At 46.8% G+C, this 16,879-nt stretch overlaps 1 protein-coding gene across 3 annotated transcripts in view; it reads right to left on the bottom strand.

The window, feature by feature from the left end:
* Nucleotides 1-16,879, bottom strand: part of TNIK (TRAF2 and NCK interacting kinase) — a 146,958-nt gene that overhangs the window by 54,477 nt on the left and 75,602 nt on the right. For all 3 annotated transcript variants that reach the window (XM_058812176.1, XM_058812178.1, XM_058812177.1), the window contains exons 4-8: nucleotides 13,655-13,780; nucleotides 8,134-8,244; nucleotides 5,734-5,824; nucleotides 4,259-4,389; nucleotides 916-970 (exon numbers count right to left, since the gene is read on the bottom strand). In XM_058812176.1, coding sequence (XP_058668159.1) covers nucleotides 916-970; nucleotides 4,259-4,389; nucleotides 5,734-5,824; nucleotides 8,134-8,244; nucleotides 13,655-13,780 — 514 coding nt within the window. The remainder of the gene's footprint in view (nucleotides 1-915; nucleotides 971-4,258; nucleotides 4,390-5,733; nucleotides 5,825-8,133; nucleotides 8,245-13,654; nucleotides 13,781-16,879) is intronic.

Genomic DNA, 16,879 nt, shown 5'->3' with positions numbered 1-16,879 from the left:
GGGCTCTGAGTTCAGGGTCTGGTGTCCCCAGTCAAGGGCTCTGAGTTCAGGGTCTGGTGTTCCCATCCCAAGGTTCTGAGTTCAGGGTCTGGTGTCCCCAATCAAGGGCTCTGAGTTCAGGGTCTGGTGTTCCCATCCAAGGGCTCTGAGTTCAGGGTCTGGTGTTCCCATCCAAGGGCTCTGAGTTCAGGGTCTGGTGTCCCCAATCAAGGGCTCTGAGTTCAGGGTCTGGTGTGCCCAATCAAGGGCTCTGAGTTCAGGGTCTGGTGTTCCCATCCAAGGGCTCTGAGTTCAGGGTCTGGTGTTCCCATCCCAAGGTTCTGAGTTCAGGGTCTGGTGTCCCCATCTCAGGGCTCTGAGTGTCCCCAGCACTGCCAGGGTCACTGCAGGGGCTGGCTGGGGACATCTCTGCTCCTGCAGCTCCAGGTCCTCAGCACCTGCCAGGTGCTGACATCAGTGGGCCAGAGCATGGGACAGCCACACCACATTGCACAATCCTGTGCTTTATTTACTTCCATTTTCCAGCAAGGACAGCCTGAGGACAACGCTGAAACTGTGGCAGTGTGACCTGTGCAGCTGCACCCAGGTGAACCCAGTGTGTCACTATTAGTGCCACACCAGCTCTGAGGTGTTTTACTGCTTCCAGTTCTCCATCCCTTCTTCATCAGTGTTTTATTTGAGGAAACCATGTCCCAGAGTGCCCCAGGATGTATCAGGTGTCACACAGGTGCCTTTGCTCCCTGCCCACCCTGCTCCCTGGCAGCTTTGTCCCCATGGGTGCTGTGAGCTCCAGCTCAGCAATCCCAGGGAAATCCTTGGGGTGGTGTTCCTTGCCCAGAGCTGAGCTCTGGCTGGTGCTCAGCAAAGCCCAGCCTTTACAACCCAGGGGTAAAGAAGAGAGCCATGACTACTCACGGGGAGCTCCTTCGGCCATCTCGATGGCTGTTATCCCCAGAGACCACAGGTCACTCTGTGGAAGAAAGCAGAGGGACATTGCCAGTGCAAGGAGGAATGCACACATTTATTTACCCTGCTCCCAAGCCTTGCTCAGCCCTGAGTCTCCTGAAGGGTCAGAGCAGAGACAATGCACCTATCTGGGAAAATCTGATTTCATGCCTCTAACACTCCTCCTTCCATCCTCTCCCTTGCCAGCAGGATCACCCAAATCCCCAGCTCCCTGTCCTCCATGCTCCTCCCCACCCCACCATCACTCCTGAGCTCTGGCTGCGCTCCCAGCCCTGGCAATGAGCCCAGGGGATGGATTTGCTCTCCTGGCAGTGCAGGAGGCAGAGGCTGGACGTGCCCAGTGAGAGAAAATGAGCACAACCCATCTGCTGGACTGGGAACACGACTCAGACCAGTGCTGGTGCTTCCACCAAGGCTGGAAGGGATGGACTCTGCCTTCCACCTTCCTCTTGTATGTCCAGCTCTCCCTTGCCCTGCTTTCTGCCACGTCCCCGAAGTCCCACTTCACTTTTCTCCTCTCCACTTTAAGAGCTGCTCTTTCTAAACTGCCTCAAGCCGCTAAACCCACCATTTAGTGAATAAATCCCAGACAGGTTGTTTTTCCCAGTACAGAGTCCCAAAAGCCCAGCCAGAGCTAGAGAGAGCTCCAGGAGCCACAATCACCTTTTCACATACACCCTCCAGGAAAGGCAACTTGGATTTCCAATTCCAGGGCACTTTTCCTCATTTTTAGCTCAAGTTCTCCCTCAACAAATGCTGTCCTTGCTACACATCTTTGCACCTGCTTAAAAATTCTCTCTCAAATATTATTTTCAGCCCTTTCACAGCACAGTCTCATCCATCCTTTGTTTCTGGTCAGCTGGGATTTCTGCTGCATACTTAATTATCACAGTCTTTCCACATGATTCAGCACACATGACCCCTTCCCTCTGGGTTGTCACTGAACTCCTTCCAAATTCCTAATGTGTCTTTCCATATTGAGGTGCCCAGTGTTATATGCAAGATGCCAAGTGATCTTAAAGCTGGAGGAACACAGAAAGGGATTATCATCTCTCTAAGTCTCCCAGAGAAAGCAGAAAGCTCAGCGGGAAGCACACATTCTATAATGATCTGGAATTCAGGATTTTTTTTTTATGTTTTTTTATTTTTAAGACTGAAAAGCCTTTCAGTCCATCCAGCAAAGGGATGCTGTGCTAATGTATTTGCATTGCCTTGACTTGGGAAGGGAAGCAGGCTCCCTTCTCCTCCTCCTTTTGATTCTAAGCTTATTGACAAGATATCTCTAAAGAAAAAAGGAAGACTGGCTGGGGAAAAAAACAACAAATAACCTCAACAATGGCAGGGGGGGTTCTATTTGTTCTTTTTTAAAGTGGTTTATTTATGTGAGGAGGTATTTACTGCCTCCTTCCATAGATTACACAGCCATCTCTTTCTGGCTAAGAAAACAGTGAGATCAGAGGCTTTTTGTCCAAGAGATTAAGCCTGTGAGGATTGCTTTTCTCACCCTATAAATCTCATTTTTTTGCATTCAGTATTTTAAGCCAGTCAGCCAAACCTGAGAGCATCTGATTTGCATCCCTTTTAAAAGAAATAATTATAATTTACATCCTCCCCACCCTACTTCAAAGCAGGAGCATCAGGTGCAAGGCTGTGATCCGGGGTATGGACTAATGTCCAGCGGCTCCCACACCACCAGGAGCTCTGAAAGCACCCTGCAAGGAGCGTGTCAGCAGCAATCAGCTCCTGTTCCACACCCCCAGCCACGGGAAAACGGCCAGAGCCAACTTCAGAGGCTCGCTGTGAGCATCTGATCCTCGGGGACAATAGAGGGATTCTGCTCCCGCAGCCTGTGCAGCAGCCCATGGCATATTAAGTGCCCCAGTTATTCTGGCAGGAGGAAAATCCTCAGGGATTTCAGAGGGTAGAAGTAGCCTATGAAGATATCAGTCCTTTTAAAAAGAAATAATGACAAAAAGCTGTGATTAATGAGAGTATTGCACAGGCAGCTGTTGGTGGAGAAGTGAGAGCGGCCAGTGCAGGGTGCAGCCCTGTCATGAAGCACTGCCCTCAGAAGAGCTGAGGAAATGCTTGTTGTAATTGCTTAATCAAAGAGTAATAAGTAATTGGAGATTAAACTATTTCTACGTGTCCCCATCATTAACAATTTCTGCAACCCAGAGTCTGAACTCAGACTGGAGAGCTGCTCTCTGGAAAAGCCTCAGTTCAAAAGTTGACTGATGCACTTAAATGGCTGCAAGAGAAAAGCATCATTTGACTTCTTTAAAATCATTCATTTCTCAAATATTTCCCTGAATAATCAGTAATTGCAGCCAAAATTGTATCACAATGGTGGGCTGTGGCTCTGCTACATTGGAGTGCTCTACTTTTAGAAAGCAGCTCACACCAGAGGGTCTCAAAGTCCTTTTTAAACATCACCTTGTGAAGTGACCTCTCAGCAGGCACATGAACAGAAGTACAGCAAGCTTCACATGTGCCTGAGCTTCCCCCCCAGGGTTCATGTGGCAATGCCCTGCCCTCCTCTCTGGACACACTCAGTGGACCTTAGGAGGTTTGGAGCTGGAAATTCAAGTTCTGGGACACTTCAAAAAACCAAGCGACAAAAAACCGAGGGATATTTCTACAGATGTGTGGCCAGAAACTTGTAGTAAGGCAGAAACAGGATAAACTATAATAGATAAACTATAATAAGCTCTCTCTGCTTTAAACATCAGACCTCACTGTAGTTTGAATGGGCAGGTGGGACTCCTAACTTTCCTGTGGATCTGCTGCATGGCACAGGGCTCTGTGCCACATTATAACTTAGCAGCGATATTGTGCTGCCACTGATCCAAAAATAAACTTCAAACAGGCTGGAGAGACATGTGAAAAGTAGGTCAGCCCCCTAAACGTCTGATTGTGTGGCAGCCTTCACATCTCCCTGTGAATATCAGCCTGCAGGCCAGAGGATGTGATTTTACCCTTTCTAAACCTGACCTGACTCCTCTCCAGAGTAAATAGAGCAAATACAGCCTGTTTGACTGGAGTATTTGAATACACAGCACCAAAAAGCAGAGTAGCAGGTAGGGAGCCTGAGTCTGACACTTTCTCCACACGGCGAAAGACTCCTCACAGTAAATTTGGATACGTGAGCAGCACAACCAAGATTCAGGTTGGACCTGAACTGGCATCCCAAAATCCCACAGCCAGAAAGCAGGAGGAGCCTGTGCTGCCTGCCAATGTGTTGTTCAGTGCTGCAAAGATTCCCCGAGCAGGGAGAGGCTGGTTGAGGTACCTTGAAGTCGTAGGTGGCATCGGGGTTCTCGTCGCAGGCGATGACCTCGGGGGCCATCCAGTAAGGCGTGCCAATGAAGGTGTTCCGCCTGCCCACAGTCCTGTCCAGCTGGGCACTGACACCAAAATCCACTGCAGCAGGGACACAGCAGGGCATGGCAAGGTCAGGGACAAACCTGAGCAATGCTCTGCTCCATGTAAAACATCGTGCTCATTCAGAACAGCTCTGCACAGCCAGGAAAGGGGGACGTGGCTGAAGACATTCCTGTTTGATCTCTGCTGGCATCAACAGAGGTCAGCCAAGGACAGACCTCATCATCTGATGTCCAGGTTTTGTACAAAACCCTGTGCCTTCTCCTCCTTGCCAGGAGGCAATGAAAAGAAATCACAGCTCCTCATACTAATGAGAAACAGGGTTAGCTACATGAATAAGCAGCAGCCTTTGTTCTGTGCTTGCTCATTTGAATTGAAGCCTGCCAAATACTGGTGGAAGCCTCATTTTTCTACCTAAATTCTTGCTGCAAATGGCAGAAATGCAAAAGACTTAAGGAGCTAAGGACCAAGGACAAAGGCCAATGAGAAATGTCAAGCAGAGAGCTGCAAAATGAAGCAAAAAATGATGAAATCAAACCAATGAGAGAAAACTCTATGGTCCACTAACTGCACTTTGCACAACACAATGGCTAGAGATTTGCCCTGGAGAATTTCCCCTTGGAGAGGAATCCTCACCAGCATAAAGTCCAATGGGCTGGTGGTGCCATCTGTTAAGCCAGGGGTTTATTCTGCTGTAGAGGGAGAGAGGAGGCACAGGAAAACCAGACTTGCACCACACCTGGCCAGTGTGAGGGCTCTTCCATTACCAACATAAATTAATTGTGCAAAGACAGCCTCAATAACATCAATATTGGACAAGTGAGGATGTGAAGACACAATCTCCACTGATCTGCTGCCTTCCATATGATCTCCACACCAATGCCTGCTCCTCTCCAGAGTGACTAACAGGGTGCACAAAATTCAGAGCAGTTCTTGCAAATTCAACCCCTTCATCAGGTTAGCTGGAAAGGGAGTCTGGATGATGTCATGCTAAACTGAAAATGGATTATTCTCCAGGACACTGCTATGCAGCTGTGGGGGAACAGCCACTGACAACATCTGGTGGTGATCACAGGGCAATTTTCAATCCAGGGCATGAAAAATTGGTGTTGGTTGCTTAACCTGTACCTGGTGGCAGAGCTGTCTGAGCAGAAACACCACTGCAGGTGCATCTCTGCAAGCAGAACCTGGCCATCAACCCCTGGCAGTGTGAGGCACAGCACTTGGTCAACACCCAAGGTCATGCATCAAAGCCAACATAACAAAGCCCAGAGAGGAGCTCTTGGTACCCATCCTCTTTCTTCAGGTCATGCACAAGCCAGTTTTGCTGCTTCTCCCCAGCCAGCCCACCTGCAGTTTCCAGGAGCTCTAACCCACTCTTACCTAGTTTCACTTCTGCATTTTCTGTCAGCAACACGTTCTGTCCCTTGATGTCTCGGTGAATTACTTTGTGCTGGTGTAGATGACTCAAGCCCTGGAGAATTCAGAGAAAGGTTAGAGGACTCCAAGTTCAAAGTATGTTATTTTCTGACATTCCTCCTCAACCAATTATGCTCCAGAAATGAAAGGTTCACAGCTGGAGTTAAGCACTTGAGAATGTTTTTGTTTATCACAGGCTCCAAACACTGTCCCATGTCCCATGCTGGGAGGACAGGCCTGGCGAGGAGCCTGCCCATTCTGTGGGGTTTTAACCCAATCTTTCCCGTTCCAGCAGGAACCTGTAATAACCCAAATTCTTCTATCACTCCGGACATGATTTCCTCCATGTGCTCCCTTGCCTCAGGGAGCCATTTCTGTGGCAGAAATAATAGAATGGGTTTGTCCCCCTTTTCCATTTCCATCATCCAGAAACTGAAGAAAACAATTCTCTTGTTATATCGGTCCAATAAACTGGATTTCAGTACACTGAGAAATTCATATTAAAAAAGCTACCATGCAAATACAAATATTATAACTTGCACATATCCCTAATAGAGATATAGCTCAAGTGAAAAGCCTGTCTCAAAGGCTAAAGGTAAACTAGCTTTGCTGTTGTGCTGGTTTATTAGCTCATTAATTTCTTTTTGCAACCCACATTTTTATTTCATTCATTTATTATTTCAGTTTTAAAGCAAAATCCACCCAGATTGCCAGCTTAGGAAAAATATGGATTACTTCAAAAACTAATTTTGCACTAGGTTTGCATTTCACATTAAACATTCATATTTGAGGAAGAAAAGGATTTCAGCTATCGTTTCTGGTAGCTATTAGTAATTTTATGCTCGTTACCTTGGGAAAACTGTGGAACAGATTATATCTGTATAGGAGTCCTTTTTTTAGCCATATTATACTTGATTACAGGCACTTTTCAGCATTTGAGGCAAAACAAAAATTCCACAGGATTTCAATAAATCCTTTAACAACGTGGGATTGAGCCTCGTGTTAGAATTCCAACTGTCCACCACTGTCTGAACCAAGGCTGAGCCACATTCTGCAGTGTGAAGCTGGGAGCCTTTCCTCACCCCACACCCCACAGAGGTCACCCACCACCACCCCAATGCGTGGCCAAAATGCAGTAGGTGACACCCAATGCTGGCCCTGGGACATGAGTCAGAGGCTGGCTTTTGACTCACTGCCAGGACTATTTTAAGGAGGAGGCTCATGGAGCTCATACACTAAAAATAAGCCCATGTAACTGTGCCCTCCTGGCACTGAAAGCAGTGTCCATTCAAAAGCTGATGAGTTACAGCACCAGCACCTCCTGCACATCACTGTGGTGTGGGCAGGGGCATTCAGGGTCAATGCAGAAATGCTGTGTCACCTCTGGACACCCATGGCAGGCTCAGTGTTAGGCACATCCATTTGGAATGGTCATTCTGCCTCATTTTCATTCATAGAATCAAACAATTGTTCAGGTTGGAAAAGACCTTTAAGACCACAGAGTCCAACCATAACCCTGACAGCTGCCAAGGCCACCACAAAACCATGTCCCTAAGTGGCACAGCCACGCTTTTAAATCCCCCCAGGGATGGGGATCCATCCTTTCCTGGACAGCCTGTTCCAATGCTTAACAACCCCTTTGATGAAGAAATTTTTCCTAAATCTCCCCTAGTGTGACTTGAGGAGTTTTCCTCTCATCCTATCACTTGATAGCTCTTGTGCAGATTTCCTTAACATGCCAAATATTGCTGCTTCCTCTTGAACAAATCTTTGGCTCACACAGCAATAGATTTTAATGTAGGGCAACCATTACAACCCCATCCTCTAAGCTCAGCAATGCAAACTGCAGGAAAGTCTTTGCTGAAGCTGCCAGTTCCCAGTACATGAAACTCTGGCATGGCCCATTTTAAGACATCTCAGTCAAACATTTATACTGTGAGTATAAAAGCTGCAGCATCCTCATTAAAATCAGATATGTGGATTTAATAAAACATAGGATGCTTTTTAATCATGAAGATTCTTCTTTCCACAGACTTTATTAGTCCTCACCTTTCTGCTAACTACAAACGTAATTCAAACGTAAATAAATCTTTGCCCTTTAAATACTAATAGGAGATTATATTTTTGTTGAAGGAAAAAGAGGGTTAAAATTCAGGCAACTAACAGAGCTAAAGGGCATTAAGCAGGGCTTATTTATTATGCATCATACAGGCACATGAATCATTCACGCCTGCTGGCAGCGCAGAGGCTCCAGCCCATGGTAGCACAGCATCCACGAAATCTGCGGAGCCAAAGGCTTCCTGTGTCCCCTGAGCCCTCAACTGCCACCTTCCCAACAACACCCAGCTCCCCCTGGACATGTACCCGCAAAATCTCTCTGCAGATGTAGGCAATCCACTCCTCCTTCAAGGTGTTCCCCTTGGTGTTCTTGATGAGGTCGGTGACGGAGCCCGCGCCGCAGAACTCCATCACCAGCTGCAGAGGGAACAGGAATGGCATTAATGACATAAATGTTGTGCAGTGACACCAGCAGCAGCATCCTGACATTGGCACTGCTTCTGTGGGGACACTATGGTGCTAACAGAGCCATTGGAACATCATCCTGGACCTATCAGCTTGCAATCCATTTGGGGTTTGAGAGAAAATGAAACAGTAAAAGGCTTGAAAGGCTTGAGAGGCTTGTGGCCCTCCAGAAGATTGGGAGCAATAAACAGGAATCAATCCAGTGCTGAAAATCAGTGGAGGAGATCAGAATCTCAAACCCTACCCCTACATGCCCTACTTTGTACTTCTGATCAATGTTAGTGCCAACAGCAATAAAACAAAACTCTGCCTCTTGCATGCAAGTTCTTCAAACCTGAAAATACAAAGGCACCGAGGCAGATATTTGAAAGCTTCCTATGATTTAGAAACCAGGTGTACTTTTCAATTTTTATTTTTTATTTAACCAGACAAACTTTGGTTCTGACCATGTTTTTGAGCAGGAAACCTCCTTTGAGAGGAAGGTTACCAAGCAGTGTCAGATTTCCCAGGAGAGAGCTGCTGTCCTACTGCTCAGGCTGGTTCCACCATGACTGGCCACTTGTACCACTTCCAAAATTTTAGAATATCAAATACAGAAATGTAATGATCTAACCCTGCCCAAACTTAATCTTCCTTGTACAACTGTGAAATAAAAATTACAAAAATAGCACGGGATGTGAGTCTGCCTCCCTGGGATTTCGCAGACCCCAGGGTGTGCAGGAGCCATCAGCGTGCTCCAGAAAGTGAGCACAGCCCCTGTGTGCAACAAGCCTCCTCCAAGGCCTGGGCAAGTGCCTTCCTCTCTGATGTGAAACCATGTTTTCCAATTAGAATGCTTCCTACTTGAAGACATTCCCTTGCCAGATTCTTCAATGTGCATGTTTCAAGTTTCTTATCACATGAGGCTTATATGGCATTTAACGTTCTCCAAGCAAGTGACATCATGATTAAAAGCACAGGCCAAGAAGAGAATTAAAACAGCAGAAGGGTTACTCCTGACCAAACTGCACAAATGCAGTGATTTAGGACTATCATAAATTATAATGATCATAAAATCCAGACACAGGACTGCCATAAACCTTCAGGCTAAATAAAACACTTGAGCAGACTATACCTTACTTGGCTTTGACCAAGGACAGATAAGCACCAGAGAGGGAGAAGAACAATGAAGTTACTACCACAATATCAATTTATGAACACTATGGGTATGTTTAGGCTGGAAACCAACAGTCTTACAGGAGAAAAATTAAAATGAGCATAAGTTCCTGCTGATTTTAGGGCAGAACTTAATACACTCAGAAAAGGCTTCAAAGGGCACTTAGATACTGAAATACTTTCTCACAAATCTCATAGCTCTGGGTGAGTGCTTTGCCCTCACACACCTGCATCATCACCAATTTTCTTAAGGGATGAAGCCATGATGGAGTAAGACAATAAACTGCAAACGCATATTGAATTTATATTAACTATAATTAAAATTATCATCAAGATGGGCTAAAGGTAAGATCATCTTCTGAAATTTAATTTGCAAGGACATTTATTGAAGAAGTATATTTAAATACAGTTCATTTAGCATTTACTTAGCTCTTCATACCAGAGTGACAGCAAACTTCATAAGCAAGGCAAATTCAGAAGCTGCAGCTGTATATCTCTGTGTCCTGCTGTCTCATGAATTTTTTGTTTAAAGAGCCTTTTCAGTTTTCAAATCAACCACTACTTACTCAGTTTGGGAATGGCAAGACCTCTGTTCCAATCACTGCTGGGTATTACCTGGAAGAGCTCAAACCTGAGCATCTCCAGAACACCAATGCCAATTCATCCTGCAGTGAACTGCTTCAGCTTGTCCAGAGGAACTCCCCAAATTAAATATTTTCCTACACAAGACAAATACTCCTGTGTCCCTATGCCTCAGCTCAGAAACAATTTGACTTCTTTGAAGTTACAGAAAAAAGTACACAACACCCTCAGGCTAAATGCTGCTGGAAATCAATCCTTCTGCTGTGTGTGTAAGCAGGACCTGGGTGCAACATGGTCCCATAAGACCAGGCCACTCAAATTCCTCATCCCACCCCTCAGCCTGGCTCCCATGCAAAGGAGTCCCTCATGCCCCACACTGTGGCACCTGAGGCAGGGATGAAGCATTAAAAACACAGAGACCTTCCCTTGGGGGATCAGCAGAAAAGCTGATGCCCCTTTCAGAAACAGAAATAGCAATCAAACTGGTGTTTAGCAGCAACTAAAATATTCAGCAGTGAGACAAGGCCAGGTTTTCACTGTTTCTGTTGGTGCTGGGGTGGGAGCAGGGGGCCAGCACTGCTTTGCTCTCTCCTCTCCAACTGCAGCATCCAAGTGCTCTCACACAAATTCCTCAATAAATGACTTGCCTGCATCTCCCTGGATGTCAAGCCCAGCCAAACAAGCCATGCCCCTGGAGGAGGCAGCTGACACCAGGGATCCTGAGCAGGCTGGTGTCTTTGGGTTAGGGATGGCAGCAGAAGGAGCTGCGCTCACAGTCCTGCAGTGTTTACAGCACTGACATTGCTCTGAAGAGCAGCGAGAGTTAAATAGTGCTGGATTACTCTGCCAGACAGCAGAAGAAATCTGCTCTGGTAACCCTGAGCTCTCGCTCAGGGGCCAGAGGAGCAGCCCTGATCCTCTCTCACTCCCCTGGGACTGCAGAGCTTGGAGAGACTAAAGAGAGATACAGCTCAACCGAAAACTGACCCCTCTCAAATGCTTCATGATCTAATTTCTGTCATGCAAAGAATCAGCAACTGCCCAAAAATATTTTTCAGGGTATATAAACAGATTAAGAGCAATCTTGCTCAGAGCTGCACAGGTGTAACCCAGTGCTTTGACAACTCATGCTCAATTTTCAACAGAGCCTTGCTGCCCCCATTTCTGCTCTGCAGATCCCTGGTGTGACTGTTCACATCACCCTAAAGCAATTCAATGGGCCCCTAGAGCTCAACAGAGTGAAAAAAACACATTGCAAGCACACAATCCCAGCCCTGAGCACTGCACAGCTGCAGCAGTGCCACCCTGCCCCAGGGGCTGCTCCCACATCACCCCCACTCCTTTCTCCCCCACACTGGCCCAGATTATCTGCTGCAGAGGACACCCCAGAGGCCACCCCACCACGTGGCTATCTGGCAGCCTGCCTATTAGCAATTTGTCCCCCTTGGTGACAGATGCAGCTGCGGGCAGGGTTGCCATGGCAGCCCATCCATCGGAGCGAGCGCTGGCCCTGGGGACCGTGCGGGCTCTGCCCTGCCCTGGGTGGGCTCTGGGTTGTGCCAGCCTTTGCTCAGCCCCCACACTCTGCACAGCCCCTGGGCCTGCTCTGTCCATGGCCTCAGGGCACAGGGGACAGCAAGGGCAGGTGACAAGTGTCCAGCTGAGTGGCACCTCCACGACCCTGCACAGGGGCACAGGGTATGGGGGTCACAGTGCCTGCAGCTTCCAGCAGTGCTCAGGGAAGGGGTCCTTTGGGATGGGGTCACCTCCCACATCCAGCTCTAAAATGAATGCTAAATTCACTTCTAAATGAAGGCTTCATCTGCCACCATTTAAAAATCACCCACCCCAAAATATCTCAACAACCTCTCTGGGTTATGCACAGCCTGGTATCCCATAGCTCAGATTTGAGAAGAGCAAGGGGAATTTATTGAGTTTAACTCTGAGAAGCAGCAGTTTACTGATTATCTGGATCCTCACATCCCTGGGAACTTCCCCAGTTTCTGCAGCCCACCCTCACCCTGTTCCCTTGCACCAGATCAGGAGCCCCTCACCTCAGCTAGAGATACACAAACCCTCCTGAAACCCACAGCACCCCAGAATGCAACACATTATCCAACACAAGAATAAACCGACCTCATATTTTTAAATTTCTTTTTTAAATGGTCCATAAAGGTTGTCCCTATGACTTTTGCTTCCTTTTTTTTTTTTTTTGCCTAACACAGCATATTTGTGATGCATCTGCTATAACACCGCCTGCACAGCTCCCTAATTTCTGGAAACAGGGTTGTTCAGTGAGCTTCAGCTCATCTTTCAGGGCAAGTGGCTGCTGTGGAATGGAGCAGCAGCACTGACAATACCTCATGTCGGAAGCCTGCCACGTTTCTGAGAGATTTTGATCTCCTCTGAAAGAGTTCCCTATTTTTTATTTCCGTATCAGCCTCCCGAGTGTCGATAAAAAGAATTACTTGGGCATTATCAGAAACCGTTTTATTCCAACAAAGAGCCAATGAAAAATAAACAAGCCTTTATCTGTGAGGCAAAGACTGATAGAGTTCACAGGAGCCCTAATTCAATCAGATCCTGAAACAACAGCTATTTAACACAGTGGCACCTGCACACCTCTCCTCCAGGGCTGGGGAGCTTTCCCAGGAATGCCTCCACCATCCCAACACTGGGCACAGACTTAAAAACCCCCTCACATGGGTAAGGCAGAATTTACTGGATTTACAACTCTGTGAGGAAATAAAGACTTTTTCAACCACAACAGCCAAGTCCTTGTACTGATAACACAGCCTTCTCTCCAAGAGACCTCCAAGGAAAGCAGGGTCCTACCCTGCTGCTCTGATGGCCAGAGGCACTGCAGGCTGCTGCTCCAGAGACTCCAACCAGCACAGCCAAGCACAACAACTTTAATTAATTTTACAGCAACGACCAGAGCCCTGACTCGTGGTGCCACTGCCCTGCCCTGAGCACCAGCTGCTGCTGTGGGAGTGGGCTCTGATGCTCTGTCTCTCCCCAGGGATGGAGCAGATTCAAACTCCATCCTCCCTGCGCTGGGAATGCTGAATTAATAACCAAGAAGGCCCCGACAAGGGAAGCAGCAGGAGGAGGCAGATGAGGATTTGTGGAGATGCAGAGCAGCTCGATGCCCTTCAGCAACATCAGCATCTCCACCAAAGTGGCTGAGCAGCCACAGATGCCCCTGACCTCCCCTCACTGTCCCCTCCTCTTTATCTGCCTGCACAGGCTCCATGAAATGTGAATTACAAGAGGCACCACCAAGAGCTGGCAGGAATCACCCTCAACCTCCATCTTCCTAGAGATGTTCCCAGCTCCCTCCAGCTGCCAGAAGATGGAATGATTTCCAACATGACTATTGTAATAAAGATATTGCTAATGACACTTCAGAATAAAAATGGGTTTACAATCAGCCTGCAAAGATTTGATGGCAAAATGGAGATGTGTTTTGCAGTGCAGCAAGAGCCTGATCAAAGCCATGGCTTTGAAGATGATGAATGCAAAATAAGGGGTTCTGTGTAAGCTGGGTGCTGGTAAGAGGACAATTCAGAGTAAAAAATCTCTATTAAATCCCAGTTATTTTAAAGAAAAGAAAGCAACTTACCCAGAGCTGATCATCCATTCCTGGTGGGTTCTTTTTAATAAAAGCACCATAATACGTAGCAATATTTCGGTGATGAGAATACTTCTTCAGCATGTTAATTTCTTGTTTGATCTCTTCCTCTTCATCCTGGGATGAGGTGAAAAGAAAAGAAAGACAAAACCAGAGGCATTAGGAGACTGCACTTCACAGGGTCTGAGCTGTCTTTGCACATGGGTGAACTTCCAAGCACCCCATTCCTGACTGGCATCCCAGGGGGTTTTTTGCACCATTTTTTACAGCCACTTTGCAGTGGATTCTGTGAGCTGCTCTGGAGACTCATGTTGCTGGGAGGCTCAACCATACCTGTGTTACCCCAGTGATGCATTAACAACCCTCACAGACACACCAGAGGTGTTTTTCTACAAACCACTGCACAGCAGAAGGGCTGCTGGGCTCCCAGCTCTCTGGCACATCACTCCTGAAGACCTCTGGAGATACCAGGAGTTGCTGGTGGTGGGGTGGCACCACATGGGGAACAGGCAGGGGCTGCCTGCCCACAAACTCCATCAGGATAACTCAGTCCTGGTGACAAGCACCATTCCAAGCTGTCCCAACTCCTTTCTGTCCCACCTGCAGAGTGGCTTTAGCTGAAGCAGCAGAGGCAGAGGAGCCACAATAATACCTGTTTTGATGTCCCACCTCTTTGTTCTCACACCCACCAAAGGTGCCCTGGTTTTATTTTAAGCTGACTGAATTCCAGCCCCCTGTATTTGCACAGGAAGCACTCAGCACCTTGATGTCAGCCAGCTTTGGTATAAAGGACCAGAAGGGCTGCTTGTTCTTTATTCTCCTTTATTCCCCTGTGTCCCTCACCTGCCTCTCCTGACCTTAGTTTTACAAATGGGCAAAGGACAAGGACCCAGAGAGCAGCAGAGCTGCAGGAGCAGCTTTTCCTGAGGAGCAGTGCCCCCTGACCAGGTGTCACCTAACACAGACAGAAACACATCTCTCTTCCCAAAATACCATCCAGGGAACAACAGCAAAGGTGAAGACAGGAGGAAAAAGTACGAGAAATATCTGGATGGAGCTTGCATAAACAACCTCCAGTTTTATTTTTGGTAAGAACAGGGAGGGTATAAGCACCAAAGAGGAGGAGGAACAGGCTCAAACATTACAAAGGAAACCAGGGGACTATTCTGGAAGAACCTTTATCACCTCTCTTCAAGCAGTCAACACAACTTTGCTTGTTTTCATTTGTCCAGGAAACCAGGGCACATAACATGAAGGTTATCAGAGATGATTCTATTAATTGAAGCCCTAAAAAGCAGCTGGATGCTCAACAGTGCTGGGAGCAGTGCTCAGCACAAAATCCCTCCAGCTCTGAGCACCCATCCAGCTTTTCAGTCATCCCTCCATTCATGCCTGGCTCTCTAGGAAGAAATGGAGGCAAGCCAGAGGAACACTTGGTTTAAAGTTTTATTTTGACTCCATCTTCACGTTGAAGAACTCAAAATGGGTGGAAAAAGCCTCCTAAGCACAAGATCTGTGGATGGCACCTGAGGACATGTCTGCATGGCCAGGCTCAGGGGCTCCAGCCCAAACTCCTGTTCCAAGCAGGACTACTGAGAACGATCATCCTCAACAAATCCAGAGAGGTAGGGACGGAAATGGAATCATCACAGCAAGCTGCTGCAACTACTCCAATCCCAAATCCAACAAAAGTCACAGGCCAGGCTCTGCTGCCTCACTTTGCCTCCATCAGCTGATTCTGTGACATCCACTGCTGGATGTGGGTCATGCAGCACACAGCAGGACCAGCCCTGGACAATGGATCTGAACCTTAACTCAGAGAGAGCAGCTGCCCAAACTGATGAAGTGCTGCAATGTGAGGACCTCTATTCTGCAATCTTCCCAAACAGATAATAAGTAAGAGCAGAGATGAGTTAAACAAAGCATGATTGTCAGGAGCCTGTTGGGGTTTAGCACGAAGCACGTGGCCAGGATGAAATGCTGTCTGGGAGCTCACTGAACACAGAATCATCAGGGTTGGGGGTTGGAAGAGACCTTAAAGATCACCTAGTTAAACCCCCCCAAATGGGCAATGACACGTTCCACCAGATCAGGTTGCTCCTTTTCTCCAATATCTTTCCTTGGAAGCATTTTAAAACAACTGAATTAAAGGTGGATTTAAATCTAAGCTTGTGTTTGGCCTCAGAGTAATATTTTGATTTCTCAGCTAAAATTCATTCTAGCATCAGGCTTCATCCCATGGGAATTTCACTGCTATTTATGCCATGGGTTTATGCTTGGTGAGTTTGCCTATTCCCTTGGAGCCTGCTTCCCACGAGAACAAGATAAATGGCACTTGTACATACTACAAGTAAACAGGAACAAATCTCATTCACATTTACAGACTGATTTCCACACACCATTTCACCTGTTAGCACCAAAAATAACCTGGATCAAGGTCCCATAGATATTAATACCACACCACAACATCTAAGGTATTTCAAAACAGATTCCCAAGGCCAGCTGACTGCTCTCACAGAGAGTCATTTCTGCATGTGCTGAGCTCCTGTAAGCTACCAAAACAATAACTCAAAAGTTAAGGTGGGTAGATTGTGATCTAGTCCTAATTTTGAAAGGTGTTATTCCAGTCCAAAAAAAAAAAAAAAAAAAGACAAAACATAACAAAACACATTCTTACTCCCAAGCCTGGCATTGTTTCCAGTGCAGGAACTTTGGGAGGGATAGTACTGCACTTAGGAAAAAAATACTCAAGAAAAAAGCATCTTCATGTCATGCTCCAAAATGTATCTCTGTTTTTAAATAATTTTTTCTTTTGCGGCAACTGGGAAATGGTGAAAGCGTCCTTTCCCTATAATTTTGTTATTAATTTATTGATTTGTAAATTCTCGGTTCTCAGTCTGACACAAGTTTCAAAAGCGCCACATTTGAGACCAGGGTGGTGTGGGTTTTTTCCTCTTTATCAGTAGGATGCACAGGAATTATTCAACTTGCCTCGTGAAGTTATTCATTACAATAATTGCAACATATTTTTGGTGAACAAAAGCTCTTCAGTGATAATCACACATGCAGAGAAACAGAAAGGAGATATGAATACACGATCCTGTTGCTACTTTTGACAAAATCATGTACAATAGGACAAGAGGGAATGGCTTTAAACGGACAGGGGGCAGGGTTAAATGGGATATTGGGAAAAAATTCTTCCCTGTGAGGGTGGTG

This window comes from Ammospiza caudacuta, chromosome 11 (genome assembly GCF_027887145.1).
Source record: "Ammospiza caudacuta isolate bAmmCau1 chromosome 11, bAmmCau1.pri, whole genome shotgun sequence".
In the NCBI taxonomy this organism is placed as follows: Eukaryota; Metazoa; Chordata; class Aves; order Passeriformes; family Passerellidae; genus Ammospiza; species Ammospiza caudacuta.
This window is presented reverse-complemented; position numbering and strand designations above follow the sequence as displayed.